The sequence below is a fragment of the Oryctolagus cuniculus genome, chromosome 11, assembly GCF_964237555.1.
Source record: "Oryctolagus cuniculus chromosome 11, mOryCun1.1, whole genome shotgun sequence".
Lineage (NCBI taxonomy): Eukaryota > Metazoa > Chordata > Mammalia > Lagomorpha > Leporidae > Oryctolagus > Oryctolagus cuniculus.
Genome location: NC_091442.1, coordinates 99,083,709 through 99,109,555, shown reverse-complemented (window position 1 = coordinate 99,109,555; position 25,847 = coordinate 99,083,709). Strand labels below are relative to the sequence as shown.

Here is a 25,847-nt window from a genome sequence, read left to right as displayed (position 1 = left end):
GGACGGGAGGTCTCTCCCTCTCTCTTTTTGCCTCTTAAGTAAAAATAAATTTGAAAAAAAAAATTTTAAGATGTATTTATTTGAAACGCAGTTACAGAGAGAGAGGAGAGCCAGAGATCTTCCATCTGCTGGTTCATTCCCCAAAACGGCTGCAACGACCAGGGGTAGGCCAGGCCAAAGCCAGGAGCCTCTTCCAGATCTCTCACTTGAGGGCAAAGGCCCAAGGACTTGTGCCATCCTCCAGTACTTTCCCAGGCTGTTATAGGGAGCTGGACTGGGAGAGGAAGAGCTGGGACTCAAACCGGTGCCCATATGGGATGCTGGTGCTGCAGGCCATGGCTTTAACCCATTGTGCTACAGCACCAGCACCCAAAAATCTTTTTAAAGAAGAAAACACAGAAGTGTATCAGCTCACAATTGACCTTTAAGTCATGGGAAGTTCCTAATTGTATGTGAAATAAATAGGAAGAGACGCCACTTTTAAAAAACAAGACACCCTTCTGATCCACAAAACATAGCTAGCTTTCTCTCAACATGGCCATAAATACACACTCATTCCTTTTTAATCCTCTGAGCAGTAAGTAAGAAGTAGAAGTCGTATTTCCATAATCTAAAATTTGTACCCAGGTCTGGATCCGAGATGTTTGCACATTTGTTTCCAAGGGATACAGGATGTACTCAGAATACAGTGCCCTTCTGTTTCTCGTGTTTAATACGTTTGAAATGTTGTCTATAATATATGCAAATAAACACTGTGAAATTACTTCATCCGTGCCTCTCCCTCCCATCCCCCTTCTCCCCAAAGATCCTGTGGCCTTCAAGAGCGACTGGGTGACTTTCTTGTGGAAAGTTCCCTTAAAGCCTGTCCTGGGTCATCGCCAGGACACAGTCAGCTTTACAGCCTGTGTCCACAGGCTCCTGGGGTCGGGCAGGGAGGGCTCGGCCCGAGGGGGAAGGGCGACCGGAAGAAGCCACAAGCCAAACCATGCTTCCTCTTCCTTCACCTGAGAAGGCTGGACTTAACAAAGGAGCCTTTCAGAACCACCACCAGGACCTGCTGCTGGGGCGGCCAGGGAAGGCAATGCCCAGGGCGGCGGACATTCCTCTGCAGAGGGGAGGAGGAGACCCCCACCCCCACCAAGACACCGGTAGTCCTCCCTGCTCTTTTCTTCCAGGGCTTAATACTAAACTCCAGGGGGCCGGCGCCATGGCTCACTTGGTTAATCCTCCGCCTGCGGCACCGGCATCCCATATGGGTGCCGGGTTCTAGTCCCAGTTGCTCCTCTTCCAGTCCAGGAGGGCAGTGGAGGATGGCCCAAGTGCTTGGGCCCTGCACCGCATGGGAGACCAGGAGGAAGCAGCTGGCTCCTGGCTTTGGATCGATGCAGTGCCAGCCGTGGCGGCCATTTAGGGGGTGAACCAATGGAAGGGAAGACCTTTCTCTCTCTGTCTATAACTCTACCTGTCAAATAAATTAAAAAAAAAAAAAAACAACCTCCAAAGCCTGCATGTACGTGTGAGCGCAGCATACCCCGCCTCACGCCCTCCCTCAGGGCCCTTTGCCAGGCCTGTGCCCTCCAACCCCCTCTGCCTCCTCCCTACCCCTGCCTCCTTTTGCCCATCAAAATGCCACCTCCTCAAAGCTTTTCCTGATCTCCCCGCAACCAGACGGGATTTCTCTCTTTTTTCCTTCTGAATCTTTCTAACACCATGTAGCCATTTTTTTTTTGGGGGGGGGGGGGCAAGATTTTGACATGTTCTCCCTCACGGAATGGTAATCTGCCTACTTATACCCCCTTCCATAACCTTAGCTCTTGTGTAGTCCTCCTGCCGTACTCAGATCCTAAACACTGGATGAACTGCAACCAGGTGCACCCTACCCCTCTCTGGTCACTGCACATCTCCACCTGCGACGCCCCACATGTTCAATCTTGAACTCATCACATGTCCATATCCACTGTTTCCTAAAGCTTTCTTTTCTGTCTTTGGTACCACCGTTTATGCATGCCATTAATACTGACAGTACCCGATACGATTCGGGTGTCAGAGACAAGGACAAAACAAGAGGTGATCCCAGCCAAGGATAGGCCGGCGCCCTGCACCACGGTCAGCCCTCAGGCATGGCCCCTGGAGCCGGCTTTGAACTCTCGCTTGTATGTCCACTCGTGCTGCATCCACGCCCACGATGTCCTCACAGAGGACGGTCAACAGCAGCTGCCAAAACCTGTCCAGTGCCTCCCACTGATGCTGTGCACCACCAGCTCAGTCATCCTAAAACACTGTGTTCCTCTACACTCTTTCATGTTCCAAAGGGAACAAAAGGACTCCCTGAGCCATAATTGCTTGTTCCCCCAAAACCTGGCTTCACACCCTCCCCAATTTCCCTGAACTGTAGTATTTTGCTTGATGTATTCTAAACTTATCTAAAGAGATAACATATAACTTCAAAAACATTAAGAAAATTGAATCTTATTTTGGTGCAAAAAATTTTTGAAATCCCTGCATTTTTTTCATAGTATGAATTTCCACAAACTGTGTGAAGATTCCTCATATATGATTTCCATTTTCTGCACCAAAATAAGTACCTTAATTCCAATTTCCCACACCCTCTCTAAAGAAGCTTCCTATACATAGAGGGCCACAGAATTCGAGCCAACCAGTCAGTCAACATTCATTCCTGAACTTCCCTGAACACCCAGCCCCCAGGACCCTGGCTACAAACCCTCTCTGCAACTACTCATACACACACTGCAATGGCCTTAACCACCTTTTACAGTCAAGTGTCTCCGTTACCCTGCCTCCAGCTCCAAACTCCGCTCAGCTTCAATGTCCTACAGTCACCAAAGTCCTGTTGATGGTATTCCCGAAGTCTCTCTTAGGTCCATCTCCTTTGACTCATCCCACCGTCCCAGCCTTGGATCCTGTCTTTCACTCGGAATACGACAGTATCCGCCTGCACCAGCCTCCCCTCTTGCCAGCCTGTGCCATCAGGGTGACTTCCCAAACACTGCAGATTCTTGCACACGCCCCCTCCACCACCCCTTGACCTTTGGAACTCATCCTCTCGCCTTCCTGTTCTTCCCCAGTACACGGGGAAGCCGTTTCACATCTCCCTGCTTCACCTGAGCTGCTCCTCTGCCTACAACACCCTCCTCACCATGTCTGCCAGAAAAACTACTGCTCCTCACACCCTCTGCCAGTGCGATCGTCCATCCACGAGGCTCTCTCCATCCCTCCCCCAGCTCCAGCAAAGTCAGTAGTCTGTGTGTGTCCATGACATTAAACACCAAGACAACTGATGAGCCCTGAACTCAGACTATCTCACCTGTGTGTGTAGCCCTAGCTCCCAGCACGGCAGCTGGTACACGACAGGCACCCAGCTCATGTGTGTTGAACTGAACTGAATGATCTTATTCCCTTCAGCTGCGAAGGTGTCTCCTTGCCATGTGTCATCTGCGTTGTTGTCACGGCAGGTCCCATGGTCCCAACAATAAGCACTTGGGCTTTGGTGTCCTTCCTGTGGGCTTACAAAAGGCTAGATTCTAACAGGAATTTGTGCTTCACTTGACTTACACCTCTAGCAGCTGTGGATCTGCCATCAAAACAAGTCTAAATCCCTCAGCCCAGGTTCAGGGGCTGCCGTAACTCCATCCATGCTAACTGAGCGATTACTCCATGTTCCTTAGGGGCTGCAAGCAACTTGTAAGCTCAGAAGAACAGAGACCGCGTCTGTGTTCCTAATCCCTATATCCCCAGGTTCCTAGCAAGTGCCTGGGGGTTCATTAATTATCTCCCAAATGATTCATTCAAAATGCTAGGTAGGGCAGGCTCTGATTAAGCCTCTGCTTGGGAACTCCCACATCCCGTAGCAGAGTGCCGGATGCAAATCCCAGCAGCTCTGCTTCCCATGCAGCTTCCTGCTAACGCTCCTGGGAGGCAGCCATGGATGGCTCAGGCGCCTGAGTCCCTGCCACCCACGTGGGAGACCAGATGAAACTCTCGGCTCCTGGCTTTGGCCTAGCCAGCCCTGGCTGTTGCTGGCATTTTGGGGAGTGAACTAGCACGTGGAAGGTCAATATTTCAAATAAATATTTAATACATCTTTTTAGAATTTGTTGCTCTGCTGACTAAAGGATGAGCTGCTGAACACGAAGCATTTGGAGGTGACTGGAGGTACTGAGTCAGGCCTTAGGAAAGCAAAGCAGAGAAAAACTGAGGTGTCAACCTAGCAGGCTGTACCAACAGACATCTCCCATCTTCAACTCCTATGATGCCAAAGAATCCATGACAATGCCACCTTGGAGTTGAAAAACAATCCTCACATAGAAAGTGATTCTGAATCTGGAAACTCCCACAGCTGTGTGAATCCCAATCAAAACATGTTTAAAGGAATTTGGAAGAGGAGTGGAAATCCCACAGAATCCCACTAACACAGTTGCTATAGAACTGATCTTAAGAAAACAGGGACCAGCCGGCGCCCCGGTTCACTAGGCTAATCCTCCGCCTTGCGGCGCCGGCACACCGGGTTCTAGTCCCGGTCGGGGTGCCGGATTCTGTCTTGGTTGCCCCTCTTCCAGTCCAGCTCTCTGCTGCGGCCTGGGAGTGCAGTGGAGGATGGCCCAAGTGTTTGGGCCCTGCATCCCATGGGAGACCAGGAGAAGCACCTGGCTCCTGGCTTCGGATCAGTGCAATGCACAGGCCGTGGTGACCATTGGAGGGTGAACCTATGGCAAAAAGGAAGACCTTTCTCTCCGTCTCTCTCACTGTCCACTCTGCCTGTCAAAAAAAAAAAAAAAAAAAAAAGAAAAGAAAACAGGGACCAAATGGAGGATGCCCTAGGGGTCTAGGGTAGGTACAGAAAGTGGCAGGGCAGAAGCCGGCATTGTGCCAAGGCAGGTTACGCTGCCTCCTGTGACACCAGCTTCTCGTATCAGCACTGGCTCAAGCCCTGGCTGCTCTGCTTCCGATCCAGCTCACTGCTCACGCGCCGGGGAAAGCAGGGGAAGAGGTCCAAGCACTTGGGTCCCAGCCACCCACATGGGAGACTGGATGGAGTTCTGGGCTCCTGACTTCAGTCTAGCCCAGCCCTGGCCGTAATGGGCATTTGGGGAGTGAATCAGTGGATGGAAGATCTCTATCTCTCTCCGCTCCCGTCTCAGTTGCTCTTTTAAATAAGTGAATCACTAAAAAAAATTATAAAAATATCAAAAGTGGTAGGGGAAGAATTGGCAACAGAACCATCAGGATCAACAAAAGACCCGAGGGAGGGAGGCAGGCGGAGATGGAGGACCCCAGGGTGGGAAGAGGGAGGGCTCTCCCACAATTGATCTGTGAGAACCAAGCACGTTAGCCTGGGGTGCCAGTGAATCACACCAAACTCTACCAGTGACATCTGCTGCAGAGGACTCCGACAGGGACACTCCCGGTCCCGCGGGAACGGTCAGTGTGGGAGAGCCGCAGGCTAGGGAGCGTTAGATAGAGAGTGTTAGGGTAGAGTCAGAGTGTTAGAGGGTAGAGAAGAGAGCTGGATTACCCTGGGGAGGAGGAAAAGAACCCAAACTTCTTTGGCGTTGGTGCCGATAGCAAAAGAGACCGTACGATGAGAAACTACCCCAGAGCTGCTGCTCACCACGGGGACCCATGATGCTCCAAATTCCAGCTTGATGATTTGCGCTCAAAAGTGTTAGGGCAGCCAACCATGAAGAGGGAGGTTTCGGCATTTCAGACCTCAGCAGGCTCCCTCCACTCGATCAACACTGACCTCAGGCTGCCACACGCATGCCCCTGTGCCCATACAATTCAAGTTCAGCCTCTAACAGCACATGGAGGTAAAGAGAAGTCTCGGCATGAGTGAGGGGCGATGCAAGGTGCTAGCCCCGATCCTAAACTGCCTTGCCTTTGTTAACGTAGCAGGCCAGATGGACTGAACAGAGAGGGCGAATGGGAGGGACAGGACAGATGAGACCAAGGCACAAACACACAGGGATCAGAGGATCCAGCTGGCATCACTCGGGCTGCCACGGTGGCTGGCCAGAGACCAGGAGGGTTTCACGTCCTGGCTCCTGCCTCTCTATCTCCACTGCAATAGCCTGTGCCAGTAGACACAATGACCTTGATATTCAGCAACACTCAAATATGACCTTGGCAGCTGAGCTCCAAGGTCACCACTCCTTGGAACCTGGTTGGCTTTTTGGATTCTAGCTTTTTGGTCCCTTGTAGTCCTATGTTTGAGTCGGTGATCATCACACCCATCTACATTAGCAATCTGTTGGTTAAAAACTCAACGATAAGAATAGTCTCAAGTGCACTTTGTATAGCTCCTAGCAGGTGCACGATACTGCGTGTGGTGGTCATGGGTTGGGGGAGTGGCAGAACGTTGATGATTTCACTTACACACTGTAGACAGAAATTCCAAATCCGAAGTCGGATCTACTGAGGTATGTGGTTTCACAAGGTCCCCGGAGGCAGCTGTGACCACATGACACAGGTCATGCCAAAACTCAGCCTTCCTCCTGTCATGTTTCTAGCTGGAAATAACTGGTCTTGGGACTTAGATTTACAGGGTATTGAGTCACTACTGCACATCTCTCATCTCTTTTACAGGCAACATTTGAGAGAAGGGGATGAGGCTCCCGCAGAACACGGAATATTTGTGTGCAGGGTGACCCTGCACAGAGCACCCCCACGGAAGGGAACGCTTCTGTGGAAGACGGCAAGCAGGGAGTGGAGCTGCCGTGGAAGCAGCCCAGCCCGCAACCCCCACCCCACAGCTGGCCTTCCAGCTTGTCCCCAGGGAGGTTTCAGGGAACAGGGCTCTTCCCTCAGGCTGAGGCAGGCTGGAAGTCAGTAGGATTCAGGAGCCCCACCCCAGGCTGCCAAGACCGCATGCCTTTCTGACTGCTACAGGGCTAGTGGGCGAGTTTCTGGGGTAGCCCCCGGTGCAGCTCCTAGGGAGGGCATCCCTGAGCATCCAAATCTCACACTGACTCCAAGTGTACCCCAATCCTAAAGGACCCGAGGCCAGCCTGGTCAAGTGGAAGCCCCGTGGGTATCCCTGACTTCAGGTGAGCCACCCAGGTACAGCAGGCAAATGAAGTCCGTTTTGAATTGCACTGTGTCCAACCCTTCACCCTGCCTCCCTGTCAGTCACCCGCAGCCTCAGCAGGTGCACAGGGAACAGAATTTCACGCTGAAGTTCAAATCCTGAGGCCTCGGCAACCCCAGTGCAGCCAGCAACTCCTGTTTTGCACAGGTAGAGCCTTGTACTTCATGCCCGCCCTCCCTACCTCCCCTTCTGCCCGCGCCCCAAGGCCCCCTTCTCCGCCTGGCTAGACAGAACCATTCCCTCTCACGGGCCTGAGATGTGGATCCTCTATCTAAGCGGCCTGGCGTCCTCACTCGCTCTGCTCCCCGGCTGAAGACCATTCCTGCTGGCTCTATCTCCATCCGGCACTGTACACTTCACCAGTGACCCTTCTCTCAGGTCAAGATCGCTCCTCTCCTCAGCCCAGCTGTGCCATCTTCAGCCCCCGCGTTCGCAGTACACAGGTCCAAACCCAGGGCAAGCCTCAGTCAACTTCCTCAAAGAGACGGGGCTGGCGCGGGTCCCACGCTACCCGGAGACAGGGCTAAGGCTCATCAAGTAGGTGCTTTAGAGCTGGCTCAGCCTTACAGAGGTCAGCACCCAGGAGGCCAAGGGCAAGGACGCTCAGGCGGCTCATCCGCCTCATTTCCCGCCAGGCCCCTCTCTGGGCTGCTTCCAGAGCCATGTCCTCGGCTGTCCTTCCCTGGCGGCTCCGCTGCGTCAGAAACACCTGCTTTAAGCGCACATGGGTTCCTTTGCACCCAGCACGGAGGCAAGGCCTCCCCTCCACAACAGCACACATGGGACCACCTGCTTCCGACTGTGAGCAGCACCCCTCCCCCCAAGCCAGGCCAACAACCATCAAGGAGGGAGAAGCATGGAGAAGAATGTGGCAACTTCATAACTCTTCAGACCCCCAGACTGCCCTCGCTGCAGGCACCCGGAGAGCGCTTCCCATAGGAGCAGGGACTCAAGTTCACGTCTACCACCTACTGGCTGGGCGACCCGGGACGAGCGACTCCACCTCTGTGCCTCATTTGCCTCCTCCAGGCAATGACGTGATCACAGCCACACAGCACAGGGCTGTGGGAGAAACGCAGCAGCACATGTGACGTGTGTAGGACAGAGCCACGCCCCCCCCCCCCCCCCCCGGAGGGGCTCAGAGTCCACCAAGGACCAGGACACCTAACACAAAAGACCACACGGGCAGGGAGAGTCCCCACCATGGTGCCACAAGGCTCCGGGATAATAACGTCTCCACTTGGAGTGAGCCCACACTGCACGGCTGTGAGCCGGCTTCCTCCTCACAGACACCTGCGCATAGGGCCGGGCGTCTGGCGCAGTGGTTAAAGCATAGCTCAGGACGCCCGCATCCCATATTGGGACGGGATAGGTCTGCATTCTAGCTCTGCTTCTCTCCTAGCTTTCTGGTAACGCACACCCTTGCAGACGGCAGCTGGATGGGTTGGGTGGCTGCCATCAGTGTGAGAGACCTGGACTGAGTTCCAGGCTCTCGGCTTCAGCCTGGCCCAGCCTTGGCTGTGGCAGGCATCTGGGGATGAGGATGCCTTCTGGCCCAGCTCTTGTCTCTTGCTGACTCTCTGCCTTTCAAGTAAAGAGAAATTACGTGTATTGATACCTATTGTTTGGATCCATTGCATAGACATGGAAGCAGGTTGACAGTAACTGAGCAGTCGCCCCCCTAGGAAGCTGGTAGACAGGACCCAAATCCAGGTCACTGCCCCCAAAATCAACGCTGTGAACCTCGGCTACTGAACAGCATCCAGCTTTGAAGGGGCCGCAGAAATATGGCACGTAGGCACCCCACTGTCTCTGCCCAGCAATTGTCATCTGAACAAGAAAGAGCATATAGTTGTTTTTCCAATTTATTTATTTGACAGGCAGACAAAGCAAGATCCCATTTGCTGGTTTACTCCCCAAATGCCTACAACAGCTGGAACTGGGCCGGGCCAAAGCTGGCAGCCGGAAGTTCACCCCTGGTCTCCCATGTGGGTGGCAGGGACTCCACTACTTGAGCCATTTCTGCATTAGCAGGAAGCTGCAGTCAGGAGCAGAAGTGAGCGTTAAACACAGGCAATGCAACCCGGGGGCATGGGCATCCCGACAGCCAGACCAAAGGCTTGCCCCTGGTTTTTTTTTTTTTTTTTTTTTTAATGGACAAGGCTGCTCTCTTCTTGGAGTCAACAGCATCAAAGACTTTCCTGCTCCACAGCTGTGCCCTCCTCTGCCCCTTGAAGTGGACCGGGCCTTTCCCAGGGGAGCCCAGCTTTCAGGGAAGAATCCCTGTGCTTGGTGTGGCCCTTACGTTCCTTAGCAGGGACCCGTATGACAACAGCAAAGCTAGGGGCAGTTAGCATCTGGTTTTTTGTTAATATAAAGCAAGAGGCTACTTACTAAGTGCCTCCCGATAGAACACTGCTGTAAACATTTCCGAAGGCCCAAATGCCTTCTCAAGTATCAACCGGCTCAACTTCCCTGGGGAACTCCTCATTTAGACGGCCACTGCACATGTTGCTAAGGTCACGTGAGGCCACTAATAGCAAGAAATCCGTCAAGCATCCCACTGCCATCGACACACCAAAGCCTTCCTCTCCTGTACAACTTGACGCTGTGGTTTAGCTTAAATAGGGTAGGTCTGGGACAAGAGCCTGGCATAGTGGTTGAGACACTACTTGGGATGCCCATGTCCCGGGTCAGAGTGCCTGGATCCACTTGCAATCCAGCTTCCTGCCACTGTGCACTCCTGGACGCAGCAGGTCGTGGCTCAAGTACTTGTGTCCCCCCTGCACACACCCATAAAGACTCAGATTGAGCTCCCAGCTCCCAGCTTGAGTTTGGCCCAGTCCTGACCATGTGGACATCTGGGAACTGGAGCAGTAGATAAGCACTCGCTCTGATTCTCAAATAAATGATTTTTAAAAATATATAGTATAGGGGCCAGCACTGTGGTGTAGCAGGTAAAGCTGCCACCTGTAGTGCCAGCATCCCATATGGGCGCTGGTTCAAGCCGGCTGCTCCACTTCCAATCCAGCTCTCTGCTATGGCCTGGGAAAGCAGAAGAAGTTGGCCCAAGTGCTTGGGCCCCAGCACCCAAGTGGGAGACCCAGAAGAAGCTCCTGGCTTCAGATCAGCACAGCTCTGGCCGTTGTGGCCAGTTGGGGAATGAACCAGCAGATGGAAGACCTCTCTCTCTGTGTAACTCTGCCTTTCAAATAAATAAATAAATCACTAATATATATCCAAATATATATTATATAGTATGCCCCGTCCCCAAACTCATACAGGAGGTTAAACCCCAAAGTCTTATGCTAATGGTACTAAGAGGCCAAACACTTAATCCAATTATGGCGAGGTCTTTGGAAAGTGATCAGAGTGGATTAAATCCTGGTTGTGGAGTCCCATGGCTGAAACCTGGTGGTTTCCCTAGAGGACAAGACACTAGACAGACAGACCCCCCCCCACCTCGTTATCTTGCTAAGTAAACGAGAAGCTAACCAACACACCGGGCCCCAGAGTGGCAAAGTGGCTTCCCCTCCTGCTTACAGGGTGCCTTTCAGAGGGCAGAGGAAGCTGCCTTCTCCCTTGCTGCTAAGCCAGGTGTGGGTGCCCCAGGAGGACGGGACGACTCTCACCTGTGCGGTGAAGAAGGCTGGGGTGAGGGATCCCGACGGGAGCGCTGGGCTGTTGAGGGCAATGGAGCCGATGTCGCTGCCAGAAAGCACCAGCGGGGGCGCGGAGATCTCCAAGCCTTTGGGCTTTTTGGCCTTTGGGGGAAGAGACGGAGACTTGGTCTTGGAGCCCGACGACAGGTTCAAGGGCTCCAGGGAATCCGAGTCATGGCAGGCCGCCTCCAGGAAGAGGCTTCTGTGTTCAGAAGGGAGGGGCGAGTTGGGGGACAGGGAGGGGGACCGAGACGAGGAGGAGGGCGAGGTGGACGAAACGCTGGCGGCATTGGGCAGCATCAGAGAGGAGATCTTGGCGGAGACAGACGAGGCCAGGAAGGCGGAGGCGGCCGCAGCCTCGGACGTCGAGGGCAGGGACACGACGGGCCGGGTGCTGTGCTTGTCGGTTTTATTGGTCACAAACCTGATCACAGTCCGGACCTCTTCCACGGGGGGGCTGTCTTCGGGCGGCTCCTCCAGCTTCTCCGTCTTGATGGCCTTGAAGGCCTCGGGCGCGTTCTGCAGGGAGTTGATGGTGAAGGAGGAGTAGAGGCCGGAGTGGATGTACTCGTTGCGGCCGGCGCCCTTGAGCGCGGCCAGGCCGTGCTTGTGGGCCTCGCGGCCGTGCACGGGCCCCTTACAGTCGCTGTCCTGCAGCAGGAGGCCGTCGCGGCTGATCTCCACGGCGTGTGGATCCATCTTGAGGATCTCCGGGAAGGAGACGAACTTGTACACGAACTTCTGCCCGATCACCTTCTTGATGATGTTCTGCGAATACAAAAGAGGAGACGTTTAAAACCCGAGCGCGCCACCGAAACCGAGGACCGAACGGGCTCCGCGGAACGGCTGACGGTTGTCAGGACGAACACAAACGTTCCTGATGGACAGGTGGCAGGAGGGGAATTAAGTTAGAGGCGGAGGAACCGGTTTTGCATTCCAGCTCTGCCTGGCCCAAGGGGGCGATCTGCAGCAGAGCGATTGCCATTTTGGGTTTCCTCATCTGTCAAATGACGATTGCTACACTTAATAATACAGGAACCAGTGCCATTCGCTAAGCGCCGCGTGGCTGGCATTACTCATACCTTATCTCATAGAATCAGCACAGCCACCCTAAGAGGAAGGCAGGAGGGTTCCCGTTTTTAAAGTTAGGAAATCAGCGTAGAACACTTTAATAATTCACACAGTCACCTGGCAGATAAGTGTAGAGGCAGCATTTCCTCCACCATAATACAGTATTGTCTTACCTGCCTCTGGGAGCCGTGAGAATTCGTGAAATAATAATGGGAAAACATTCCGTAAGCTGGAAAGCATTATAGAAACATAAGTTATCATCACCAAACACCACAGCGTTTTCTTAAGCCCTGTAGCCATTTTTTTTCCTTCCTTTTCATTTTTGGCCAAGAAAGCCACTGGAGGAAAAATGACTGTCCACTTAGATATTTATGGCATTCATATGGGATCTCAGGATTCTTGGATCCACTTCGGGCTCTTCAGTTTATGGCTGCTGTCTTCATTGGGATGTATGTAAATGAAAACCAACCGTGCTTGTAAAAGTTTTCACAGCCCTCTGGGGACAGCCTGAGCTGATCTTGGGCTTTATTAAATTTATTATTTATATGAAAGGCTGTATTGATCTCGGGGTTCATTAAGCCGATACACGCATTCCCCACAGAATCCACCAGATTCCACGCTCACCGTGCGCCTCACCCTGTGGTTGACTCGCTAGGGTTCAAGGTGCTAGGGGGAGGGACAAAGACAGTCCCCACCGAGTACAAAGCACTAGCACCATCCTAGGGGACAGGGCTTCGGCACACTTCTCAGCAACCGCTCCTTCTGATAACTTGGTATAAGTGGGTTTAAAAGAATGTTGTCGGGGGGCGGGGGAAGAGCCAGAGAAACAGCCCCTACTGAAGCCCCACCTGTACCAGGGGCCGCGTGCACAAGATGGCGGGAGACCTGCATGCGGCTGCTTCCGGCCAAGACACAAACGAGCCCAGGGACGGGGAAGCACGTGCCCAGGAGGCACGACGCTCCACCGGTTCTAAAACCCAACGCTTTCACATTTCCACACGGATCTGGGTGGAAACCATCAAAGCACCCCTTAAGAGAGATGAAATTTAATTCAATTGGGGAGTTTTCCTTGGGGGCGGGGACGAGGGATCGTAATTTGGGTCTAAAGACACATAAGTCAAGTCTTCTGCCTGCCAGCCTGTTCTCTCTTGGCAGTCGGATTTGCCTTCTGTCAACCTCAGGAGGGTGGGCACCATGTCGCCGAGCACCTCTGGGAGGAATTCCAAGGCAAGGACCCACATGGTCACTCTCAGCGCAGGAAATCCCACTCAGGCGTCCCAGGGGAACCTCCCGTGGCACCAGCGCCCCGATGGCTTTGGCCGCGTGCTGGACTCTGGACCGCAACAGCACCACCGAGGCCCAGGCACCGCATCAAACCACCGCTGAGCAACGTGGAACCTCCTACCTGGGCCTCGAGGGTGGCGCCTCTGCCCAGGGCAGCCCCGGGCCTGGCTGGACAGGGTTTCTCAGAAACCCAGGTGCCAGCAGGGACAGACTAATAGCGGTGTCTCTGGGCGCACCTGCCCAGCCTCAGTTTCTACCTCGTGCTTGCCCAGAGGGTTGATGTGCCCCCGGCTAATGTTCTTAGGTATTTTGGTTTTTAGCTAATAATGGTTTCTTCCATAGGGAAAAAATTTCTTTCCTCGGGCAGTTCAAACATTCATTTGAATTGGGTGAATTTTTAGAGCCTAAATAATTACACAGAGAAAAGGAAAAGAGATACCATATGGTCTGAATCATTTATCCTAGTAGGTCTTGTAAACTAATTAAAAAAAGAAAACTTCAATTTTATACAGATTCCCAATATGATGTCTGAGTGGGGATTATAACCTGAGCAAACCAGGAAGTAATCTGGGGCCATGCTGAAAGTGACAGAAAACCTCTTTCCTCCTCAAAAAAATGAGCAGGAAGTGAAAGACAGTCTCGGACAGAGCTGGGCCTTGACATAGGTTGGGGGTGGGGGGAGCAGATTACAGAGAGAAAGGTAAAGAGAGAGAGAGGGGCAGAGATCTTCCAACCTCTGGTTCACTCCCCAGATGGCCAAAAAGTAAGTAAATAAAAAAGAACATGAAGAATCTGAAGTATTTTACATGTTTAAAAGGAAGACAGTGGGCATTTTAACAGCTGGACTGCAACTACTGTAGCATCCTAACCCCTACGGTGAATATAAAATAAGGAGGTGCTGGGAGGGGGCCTGCAGGAGCTGCTCTTGCTGGGTTGGGGGCAGGGTTTACATAGCGATGGGGACAACTTCATGAGTCAAAAGAAGGCAGTAGCAGCCTTTGCAAAGAACTGGGGCAGGTCCTGCTTCCCTAGGGACAAACAGGACGAGGGGGAAGACACTTGGCAACGTCTGCCAGAGCGAAGGCTGGGAAGGAACTCAGCAGCAAGCAGGGATGGGGCTGGGGCAGAGTAAAGCAGCCCCGTGTGTGTGTGTGTGTGTGTGTGTGTGTGTGTACGCATGTGCACGCATGCACGCGCACGTGCGCCTAACTCAGCACCGGGTTGGGGTAAAGCAGCCCCGTCTGTGTGTGTGTGTGTGTGTGTGTGTGTGTGTGTACGCATGCGCACGCATGCACGCGCACGTGCGCTAACTCAGCACTGGGTTGGGGTAAAGGAGCCCCGTGTGTGTGTGTGTGTGAGAGAGAGAGAGAGAGAGAGAATGTATAAGAGAAAAGCAGTTTCGTGTGTGTGTGTGTATGTATGCCTAACTCAGCACGGGGTCAGAGTACAGCAGCCCCGTGTGTGTGAGTGTGACTGTGAGTGTGTGAGAGAGAGAATGTATGAGAGAAAAGCAGCTTCATGTGTGTGTGTGCGCCTAACTCAGCACGGGGTCAGAGTAAAGCAGCCCCGTGTGTGTGTGTGTGTGTGTGTGCGCACACACACCTAACTCAGCACCAGGGATGTCTGCTCGCAGCAGGGAACGGGAAAGGAAGCCAGTCCTCTGTGGCTAGAGGATTAGCGAGAACATGGGCTCAGAGGTGTGGGTCCTGGGCAGCTGGACTGCCAGCCCCTTCTCCCCTCTCTTTGGGCAGACCTCAGGAGGCTATCATCAGTGGCACATACAAGGCTACTTCAAAAATTCATGGCAAATGAAGTTCCAAGTTAATTTTGGTGCAAAAAGAAAAAAGTGAAATCCATGCATACAAGGGATCTTTCAAATGCTCATGGAAATGCGTATTATACAAAAAATGCATGGATTTCAGAACTATTTTGCACTAAAATATCACTAAATTCTATTTTTCACAAGTGTTTTGAAGAACTCTTGTATGTTTTTTATCTCTGGTCTCTGAAGAGAAGTTGCCTTCCAAGACAGTTCGCTAAGAAAACTTAAAGTTTAGGAATCTTAACAGCTATGATTTAGTGAGCATATGTTATTTATCAAGCTCTGTTCTAATAACTTTTTAAGATTTATTTATTTATTTGAAAGGCAGAGTTACAGAGAGGCAGAGACAGAGAGAGTTCTTCTATCGGCTGATTCACTCCCCAGATGGCCACAGTGGCCAGAGCTGGGCCTATCAGAAGCCAGGAGCCTGGAACTTCTTCCAGGTCTCCCACATGGATGCAGGGGCCCAAGCACTTGAACCATCTTCCACTGCTTTCCCAGGCACGCATTATCAGGGAGCTGGGTTGGATTGGAAGTGGAGCAGCCAGGATCCCCCTCCCCCTATCGCCCATATGCCCATATGGATGCCAGTACCACAGGTGGCAGCTTTACCCACTACACCCTGCACCAGCTCCATGTTCTAAGAACCTGACAAGCTTCAACTCCATGAATCCTGAGGCTCTGGGACTATTATTATCCCCATGTGAGGGATGAGGAAACTGAGGCTCAGAGACTACACATCTTCTATTAGCAGCATGCGCTTGGGGAAGACAGATGGCAGCCTGACTCCTGACCCACTAACAGAGATCCCACGATTCCAACCAACTTAGGGGGCCCAGGACCACAGCACTTGGCGAGGCTGCTTATTATGAGTGATGAACATTTTCAGAAAAAGTCTGCTTTTCACCTCTTCTATCCCAGACTCACAAGTATTTGTTGCTTCTAGTCGCCTGGCAACCTGACAAATGCTGGCCTGGGTCTGGCTGAACCAAGTGACTTTCCAGTGAGATCTGAGACAGTTGTACACACCTGGTTCCCCTGACACAAGGGAGGCCAGCCTCTCTCGATGACATCCCATTACATGCATATTCACAACCAGGGCCAACTCGCCACTCAGCATCTGGGGTGAGGATACACGCGGCAAGGGAGGGATCAACTCAGTGAAACGGGGTAAGCAACACCCCCCTAACACAGAGCCCCCGGGGCAGCCTCAGGCAAAGGATCAGAGGGGCCGGCGCTGCAGTGCAGCAGGTTAAGCTACGACCTGCAGCACCAGCATCCCCCTTGAGACCCAGCTACTGCACTTCCAATCCAGCTTCCTGTTCACGTGTCTGGGAAAGCAGCGGAGAATGGCTCACACAGTTAGGCCCCTGCATCCGTGTGGGAGGCTTGGATAGAGTTCCAGGCTCCTGGCTTCAGCCTGACCCAGCCCTGGCCATTGCGGCCATTTGGGGAGTGAACCAGTAGATAAAGCACTCTGTCACTCTGCCTTTCAAATAAACAAATCCTAAAAATAAATATAAATAAATAAATCAGACACTGAAATCACCGCATCCACACTGTCATGTTGAGACTGTGGGAGCATGAATAGGTTAGAACTATTTCTAGGGACCGGCACCATGGTGGATGAATCCTTCACCTGCAGTGCCAGCATCCCATATGGGCACTGGTTCTAGTCCCGACTGCCCCTCTTCCCATCCAGCTCTCTGCTATGGCCTGGGAAAGCAGTAGAAGATGGCCTAAGTGCTTGGGCCCCTGCACCCGCGTGGAAGACTGGGAAGAAGCTCCTGACTACTGGCTTAGGATCAGCGCAGCTCTGGCGGTTGCAGCCATCTGAGGAGTGAACCAATGAAAGGAAGACCTTTCTCTCTGTCTTCTCCTCTCACTGTCTGTAACTCTACCTCTCAAATAAATCTTTGAAAAACTATTTCTATTAAATATAATTAAAATACATATATTTTAAATAGGTAAAATACATATACATATTTTATAGTATACATAAATCACAACATATGTATGGTGCTAAGTAATGAGATGCTTGTGGAATTTACTATTTTTTTAAGGTGTATTTATTATTTGAAAGGCAGTTACAGAGAGAGGGGGAGAGAGAGAAAGAGAGAGAGAGAAAGAGAGAGAGAGAGAGGGGAGGGAGGGAGGGAGGGAGGGAGGGAGAGAGGGAGGGAGAGATGTCCCGATGTTCCGTCTACAGGTTCACTCCTCAAATTACTGCAACAGCTAGGACTGGGCCAGGCCCACGCCAGGAGCCTGGAACGCCATCTGGGTCTCCCAATTTGGTGGCAGGGACCCAAGCACTTGGGCCATCTGCTGCTGCTGTCCCAGGTACATTAGCAGGGAGCTGGAGCAAAAGTGGAACAGCTGGGCCCTGACCCAGTGCTCTGACATGGAATGCAGGTAGCAGCTCAACCCGCTGCCTCACAATGCTGGCCCTCAGAATTTTCCTTCTTAACCATGATGCTTTTAGAATGATATTAAAACAAGTGAACTCAACGTTTGCTGAATGAAAGCCTCTCACTCACTGTAGAGAAGGGAGGCCCAGAGGCTCAGAACTGTCCGTGGCTGGTTACAGCCCCTTGTGTATGAGTTCTGTCCACACAGCTGCATGTATTTTCTCACTGGCAGACACAGGGGGCCACAGGCAGACCCCTAAAACCTCACCCCTCCCCAGAGAGCCAGGTGACCTGTAATTTCACCTGTCTATTGACTCAGCAAACGCGGGATGCAGGCTGCTCATGGCCATCCATCTGCTGCTGTCTGGCACCAGGCTTTGATCCAAGGTCATGCGTCTGGCTTCTGTGTGTCTGGACCTGTGATCTGATGTCCCAGGAGGAGCAAGACCTATCCTGTTTCCCCATTGCAACGGGCTGCTCCCCTTGACTGTCCACCAGCTCAGGGCTCCCTGAAATCCCAAGACTCCTGCCCTCTGATCTTGCAACTTCCCTACCTTGTTCTCAAAGTTGAGAGATGTCAGCAGCTCCCTAAGCAAACAAGAAATGCTGTGCCCAAGATTCTTCTGACCAAACGCCGGGGGCGTTTCGTCACCCCAGTTCCAGAAGCAGAGCTGGGTAGGAGGTTTGGAGCCTGGGGGATCTTCCCAGTAAATACCCGCTCAACCCCACAGTAAGGGTGGTGGCTGCTGCTTGCATGAAAGGCAAGGTTCCGGAGTCACTGCCCGAGTTCAAGTGCCACCCTCGGGGCCAGCACTGTGGGGAGGCGGGTTAAGCCCTGCCGGTGATGCCAATATCCCATATGCACGCCAGTTTGAGTTCCAGCTGCTCCACTTCCAATCCAGCTCCCTGCTAATGCACCTGGGAAAGCAGTGGAAAACAGCCCAAGTGCTTGAGCCCCTGTACTGACGTGGAGACCCGGAAGAAGCTCCTGTACAGAGAGGTCCCGTTCCAGCCATTGCAGCCATCTGGGGAGGGAACCAGAGGATGGAAGACCTCTGTCTCTGTCTCTCCCTCCCTCCCTCTCACTCTGCCTTTCAAATAAATAAATACGAGCTGCCACCCTCACCTAGTACAAGCCATGTGCCTCAGTTTCCTCACCTGTAAAATGGGGGCCGGCCTGCTGCTTCAGAGCACTGAATTAGAAAACCCACACACAGCTTCAAATAGACCTCCTGACACCCACACACGAGACTCCGGTAACAGACACCGGCTATAAGCATCACCACCATCATTTTTACACGCTCAGTGAAGCGCACACAAAGCACAAACACCGCCTCCGCCAGCCCCGTGACCGTGATCATCAGAATTAACTCTTGTAGAAGACTGCGTAGGTTCTCTTTGCTTCGTCTGAGACCGTGGGTCACATCATGTGCCCAGCCGGTGGAGGCACACCTGGCTTGCACTCTCAGCCAAGCAGAGGAGACAGGATGTTTTATTCAGCTGGGTTCAGACAGCAGGTAGGCGCAAGGCTTACGGCCAACCGTGCCTAACACAGCCAGCACTTGACATCACAGTGCAGAAACCTCACAGGATCCAATTAACTGCGGCTGGGGTTGTACAGGGCGGCCAGTGGGGAGCAGCAGCCGCGAGCAGCCGTGCCAGGCCCTCCCAAGGGTGGCAGACGCTAACCAGACCCGCGGCTGGGCTCAAGAAGGCTCCAAGGCTGCAAGACAGGGAGGCAGTGGCCCAGCTTTGCAGTGTCTGCCTCGGCCAGGGCCCCTGCACAGGGCTCCCGGGGAGGCCACAGCGGGACCCCAGGAGATGAGGTGTGGTGCAGGCACATGGACGACAGAATTACAGGGGCACACCCCTCTTCATCCCGGCAGATCCTCTAGGTGAGGGGCTGAGGGAAAGGAGAAAAGCAAGCACAGCCAACTAACTGCCAGCCGCCCCACACACCGCCCCGCCGGATGATGGGCACTTGTGCGAGAGTCCCTGCTCTTGATGGGGGTGGGGTGTGGGGGTGTGCTCCGTGCAATTTCCCACCACCTGGGGTGGGGAGTGACACAATGGGAGAGCCTTACCCTGGAATACCACAAGGCTCCATCACAGGATGGCACCTGGATTACATTTCACTTGTTTACAAACAGGTGAAAAAAAGCAGTGTGTATGGGGCAATCCCATTACTTTAATGAAATAATCTCCTATGAATACTTAAAAGGTGTGGAATAAAATGTAACAGTGGCTTTTTTTTTTGTTTCTCTGCATGCCCACGTTTTTATTAAATATGCATCCTTTGTCAAATTAATTTTTTTTTTTAAAAAAAGATCTATTTGAAAGGCAGAAATGAGAGAGAAAGATCCCCCATCCACTGATTTACTCCTCAGATGGCCACAATGGCTGCGGATGGGCCAGGCTGAAGCCAGGAGCTTCCTCCAGGTCTTCCACCTGAATGCAGGGGCCTAAGCACTTGGGCCATTCACTGCTTTCCCAGGCACATTAGCATGGAGCTGGATCAGAAGTGGAACAACTTTTAGAGTCAAACCGGCGCTCATATGCGATAGTCACACGGGTGCCGGAGGCAGCAGCTTTACCTGCTACACTACAAAGATTTAAAAAAAAAAAAAAAAAAAAAAGAGGAAGAAAAAGGCTCTAGAAAGCTCTGTAGACCAAGATCATGCAGCTTACAACTGATGGAATTGAAGTTTGAACCCAGCAGGTCCTAGAGTCAAGACCTGCGCTAATTCTATTCGCAGCCTCTTCCAGGAAGCAGCTGTGTTTGGCCCAGGGACTGCTGCTCAGGTCACCCCCCAGGACCACAGGGTCTGTGCTCCAGGGCCCGAGCGGGGCTAGCAGCAGAGTGCCTGTGCCACCAGCTCTGTGCACGGGACACACAGCTTTTGCCTGAGAACTGCCACAACCCACTCACGGCTGAAGCCAGCATCACCCTAGTTCCTGAACCAGAAAAATAAACTGTGGACTCTAGACATTTGGACACGAGGCCCTGGGCACCCAGCAGTCCCACAGCAGCAGTATGGGCACCTCGCACGAGCGTGAGAGCCAAGAGACTAGGGTGATGGGAAAAGGACAGGAAGCGGATGTCCACATCCACAGCCTGGCGTGGCCCCACTGACCCAGTCCTCTGAGCACTGGCTCTCACGATGGGCACAGGCCAGGAGCCCTGAGGGCCAGCCCAGATGTTATAGGGAGCCAATGTTGGCACAGGGACAGATCTGGGTTTGAATCCCAGCCTCTCTGCCTACTGTGGCCCTGGGAAAGAATCTGAACTTCTATGGGCCTCAGTTTACCAACCCCTAAAATGGGAATAAAAACACCTGACCTCCTTGTTTTCTCAGAGATCATCTATATTAACATCCCTACCTTTTTGTTTTCATCTGCCTTTGAGAAGTCAAAATCCCTTACCTGGACACCTCCCTTTATGGGTTACTGAGGGGACTGCCACAGGGTCTTGTGTAAGCCTCACAACACCCTGAATCCCATTTTACAGATGGAAGCTGCGAGGCTCCAAACCAAGTCCACACTACCAGTAAGCAGCAGAGGCTCCTCACGCTGGGCTCCTGTCCAGACCACGACCTGACTCATTCTCTCGTCACTGAAAACCCGAACTGTCATCTCTCCAGAGTTAGGACAAGTCATCCCTGTAACAGGCACGCTCAGAGCTCCTCCTCCTTAGCAGGCCAAGGCGGTCCCTTTGCTACAGAGGGCTCCCGGCTAGACCGCGAGGAGCCAACAGCAAAGCAAGGAGCCTGGCGGCTCTCCCTCAAGCGCTGCCTGCGCCTCCTGCTCTTTCAGCCAGAGGGGACCCCGAGCAAGCAGCGGGGCACCCTGGGCTGTGTTGCGGAGGGGTCGGAGCCGGGGTCCCCACAACCTGCGCCCCAGGGAGCATCTTAGAGAAGGGGCCCCTTGGCCCCATCAGCCTGAGCTGCTTCTCAACCAGCCAGGCTCCCCCTGCCGTGACCTGCACAGGGCCCCCCAAGTCCAAGCCACCAGAACCTCCGTGTGGGCCTTAGCAGCAGCAGGGCCTTTGCAGACAGAATGAGTTCAGGATGGCAAGATGGATTCATCCGGCTCCAAACCCCGGGACTGCTGTCCTTCCAGAAGGGGGCACAGACACACAGGGAGAGAGACCCTGAAAGGACGGAGGTTGCAGCCAGCAGCCAAAGAGCTCCAAGGACCACGGACAGCTTCAGAAGCTGGGAGAGGCGGGAGGAGCCTTCAGAGGGGGCGTGGCCTGCCTACACCTTGACTTCTGCTCCCATGCTGTAGTCTGTGGTCAAGTGCAGCTGCCGCAGGAGATGGAGACACACCCTCCTGCCCCAGTGGCTTCTCTGTGCAGGTGGAGCAGGGAGGCCTGGGCCGTGGCTGCCCCTGGACTGCTCAGCCTGGGCTTAGGCAGAGCCTGGGCCGGCCTCTGTCTGCAGCTTCATTCTGGAGTGTGTCCGCTCACACTCAGGCCCTACTGCAACCTTCCAAGAATCAGATGCTGCCAATAAAGAACTGGGGCTCTGGCTCCCACGGCGCCGACTCCTGGGGGCGGCGCTCCTAGGATCGGGGTGTTCACTGCAGCGTGCCTGGTACAGCTAGGCTGCAGAGGGAAGCATCTCCCCAGATATGGCCAGGATGCAATCGGGTGCGGTGCCCCGGGCACGCTGCATGGGAGAAGAGCCCAGCAGGACCCAGGCAGCTCACCCTGCACCTCAAAGCGTCATCCAGCCCACAGCACGGGGAGTCTCGTCTCCCTCCTGGCTCTTTAAACACTATAGTTTTACTCCATAAAGTAGAACGTGAAACCTGCTCCCGGAGGGGAGCCACTTACAACCACCTTGCTGTATTCAGTGACCAGCTGGGCTCCTGGCAGACGGCGCAGGGAGGGCGGCGGGGAGTCAGATCGCCAGGGAGTACGCCCTCATCCTGTCTCTGCCACCTCCTGGACACGCCCCTCCCCTCCAGGGCCCTCACTTGCTAAAGGCGGGTAGGCAGGGCAGGCAGTTCCGGGACGCCAGGCTGCTGTCCACGCTGTGGACGAGGACGGCTGCTGGTGTTCCGGTTGCCCCTCCTATGTGCATCGGGTTTGGCATCACCACGCCCAGGCACAGCGGGGACACTGGGAAGTGGGAAGGCAGGGTAGACCCAATGACTGCAGGAGAAACCAGGCCCCCTCTGGGAGGGGCAGCCATCAGTGAAGTCCGCCCCCAAGGCGGCAGCACTAGCTGCAGGAGCTGAAGACAGAGAGGAGCTTAGAGGAGGGCTGGAGGCTTGTGAGGGGCCAGGCAGGTAGGGCGCCAGGGTCTGGGGGACCAAGGCGGAGGCAGTCGGGTTGGGACTGGGTAGTCTATTCTGGAGGCCACTGGGAGCCGGGGAGGTGCACGAGCCGAGAGCGCCGCGCTCCCATCTGGCTTGAGGAAGCAACTCCTGGAAACGTGGTGACCTCTTGGGCCGCCAGAGCCACGACTCAGGTGCTGAGCTGGCTCACAGAACTGGGGGGCAGCGGGGCAGGCCTTCAGCCTAGTAGTGTCCCACGTCGGAGTACCTGGGTCCAACAGCCAGTCCTGGCTCTGGACTCCAACTTCCTGCTAACGCAGACCCTGGGAGGCAATAGTGAGGGCTCCAATGACCGACTTCCTGCCACCAATGAGGAGTTCCCAGCTCCTGACTCAGGGCCAGTGCAGGTATTTGGGGAGAGACCCAGCAGATGGGAATAGTGTGTATACATACTTCTAATTTTTACTTTTAATTCTGGGAGCCAGAGATGAGCCCAGCAGTCAAGATGCCGCCTGGGACGCCTGCATCCCATACCAAAGCGCCTGGTTCAAGTCCAAGCTCTACCTCTCACCCTGCTAACATGCAACACAAGGTGATGCCTCAAGCATTTGGGTCCCTGCCACCCACATGGGAGACCCACAATGGGTTTAGGCTCCTGACTCAGCCTGGCCCAGCCCCAGCTGTTGCAAACATCTGGGGAGTGGCTCAGCAGATGGAAGATGGAGCTCTACCTTTCAGATAAAGTAGAAATAAATTCTTGAAGTGTTGGGGGCCATCTCATCTCTCTGCAAGCAGCTGGGCACCCTGGGCTGTGCTGCGGAGTCATCCGTTGTGCCCCTGGGGAGTCATCAACACCAGCAGGAATGCAGGCCCCTGGCTCGGCCACTGTACAATCCTCGATCACTCCCGTGATCCTAAACACAGACCTTGGGATCAAGCCTCCCAGGCTGAGCCCTCTGCCACCGGCCAGCGGCTTCACCTTGGGTCTGTTGCTTAAACCCCTCCCAGCCTCAGCATCCCCACCTCTACAATGGGCACATTCACTGACCACGTGTCAGGTGCCTCATGAGTGAGGCACGTGTAAAACACGTGCAAAACCACCTAGTGAAGTGCCAAGCTCCAAACGCTCTGCCTCTGCCTATGTGAGGTCCCCTGGCACCCCCACCCCTGCCCAGCCCCATTACCAATCTAGGGTGGGGACAGAGATAAACTTGTCAGAGCACAGGCGGGAGGTGGGGAAGAGGCTGTGCACAGCAGCTGGGGCTGTGGGCGGAGCGTGGGCGGGGGGTGTTATGATTTTGCCGGTGCATCTACATAACCACTACATTTCCCTGCAGCTAAAAGCTCTGTAGCAGGAGCGTCTGTGCTGGCCAATGCAGACTCGGTGAGGGGGCTGGGCAGCAGCCTGACGTCAGCGGGTTTGGCAAAGCTGATGGAGCGTTGGCAGTGGAGCGCCGAGTGCGAAGCATCCTCATCGACACAGCATGGATGGGGCTCCCCAGACTGCGGCTCAGCTGTTTCTTAGCAACTGCCCTATTTGGGGGCAAGCTGGCTACGGGGCAAGTGCAAGTTGGGCAGTGGCCCCAAGCAACACTCCGGGCCCGCAGCCCCCACCCCAGCCCTTCATGCCGGCTGGTCTCTGTCTCCTAGGGCAAGGTGACCAGACTGGAAGACCTCCAGGAGGCAGCTTGGCCACTCTGCAGGTCTCCAGGCAGATTCCAGGACCAACGGCTGGCAAGGAGGCCCTGGTTATCCCCTTGCCCCTAGGCAAGAGCCCAGTTGCCATCTGTTTAACTTCAAACCATCTGAGCAGCTGATAGGATCCAAAGGGGAAAAAAGGACACTGAGTAAGACGCCCCAGGCTGTCACCACTCAGACCCAAGGCTGGGCAGCAGCCCTTTCAAGACATAAAACATCCTGTATCAGAGGCCTGAGTTCGAGTCCTGGTTCTGCTTCCAATTCCAGCTTCTTGCTAATGTACACCCTGGGAGGCGGCATCGTTCAATAACTGGGTCTCTGACCTGGCCTGAGCTGCCAGCTCCTGCCTTTGGCTTAGCCCAGCCCCAGCCATTGTGGGCACTCAGGGAGTAAGCCGGCAGACAGGAGCTCTGCCCCTTTTCCTTTCTGTGCCTTTCAAACAAGACAGGCAGCGGACCTCAGATATGTATTATTAACATCACATTTTCCTGTTGTGATTGCACACCCAATTTAAAATGAATTACCCAATTAAGTTAAGAAGGTGCCGCGTCCCACTTCCAGGAATATGCTGCCAACAACTTTGTCTTCACTGTTCTCCCCCTCAGCCCTTCCAATTAAGTGGAGACCACGCAGTACACGGTGAGGATAAGCCGAGAGGTTGCTGTGGAGACGGGCGGATTTCTCGTCCTATCACCATTTTCATCTCTCGACGAGAGGCGAGCTGGCAGAGCTCTTGGCCTCCCCGGGGGATGAATGTTCACTGCCAACAACAACGAGGACAAAAGGTCTGTTGGACGGAAACGGACGAGGGAGTGGGTAGGCTTCCAGGTCTCTGCAGCAGCCTGGAGTCTGCAGAAGACCGTGTCCGCCTTATGTGACTGCCAGGCTCCGCCATCGCGGTTTCACCGGCCCCCCAGGCGGAGATGTGATGAGGCCACCATGACCAACAGGCAAAAAAACCGTGGTAACTGGCCAAGATCAGGGCTGTGGGGGAGAGTGTGAAATGATCAACGCCGAGAACAGAAGAGGAAGGACCAGCGCTGTGGCACAGCGGGTTAAGCCACCACTTGCGGTCCCGGCGTCCCACACGGGCACTGGTTTGAGTCCTGGCTACTCTACTTTGGACACAGCTCCCTGCCGATGTGCCTGGGGAAAGCAGAGGAGGACGGCCCAAGGGCTTGGGTCCCTGCTATCCACATGGGAAACCCAGAGAAAGCTCCAAGCTCCTGGCTCCATTTGGGGAGCGAAGCAGTGGATGGAAAAATATTTCTCTGCCTTTCCAATAAATAAATCTTAAAAAAAAAAAAATAGGAGACACAGGTTTTTATTTCTGAAATGCAAACCTGGTCATCGCAGTCTCTTGCTTTCACCCCCATCACATTCCAGTTCCTCAGCAGTGTGCACCCCATGCTCCGCCCCCACTCACTCCCCTGCTTCCCCTAGACAGACCCTGTGTGCTCTGAGAAGCCAAACTCTTCCCCACTCCCCTGCACTCCCCTCGCGGCACAGCCGTT

At 53.8% G+C, this 25,847-nt stretch overlaps 1 protein-coding gene across 3 annotated transcripts in view; it reads right to left on the bottom strand.

Moving 5' to 3' along the window:
• The window catches only part of ELK3 (ETS transcription factor ELK3), a 70,831-nt gene that overhangs the window by 11,219 nt on the left and 33,765 nt on the right, over positions 1 to 25,847 (bottom strand). For all 3 annotated transcript variants that reach the window (XM_070052729.1, XM_070052728.1, XM_070052730.1), the window contains exon 3: positions 10,738 to 11,535. In XM_070052729.1, coding sequence (XP_069908830.1) covers positions 10,738 to 11,535 — 798 coding nt within the window. The remainder of the gene's footprint in view (positions 1 to 10,737; positions 11,536 to 25,847) is intronic.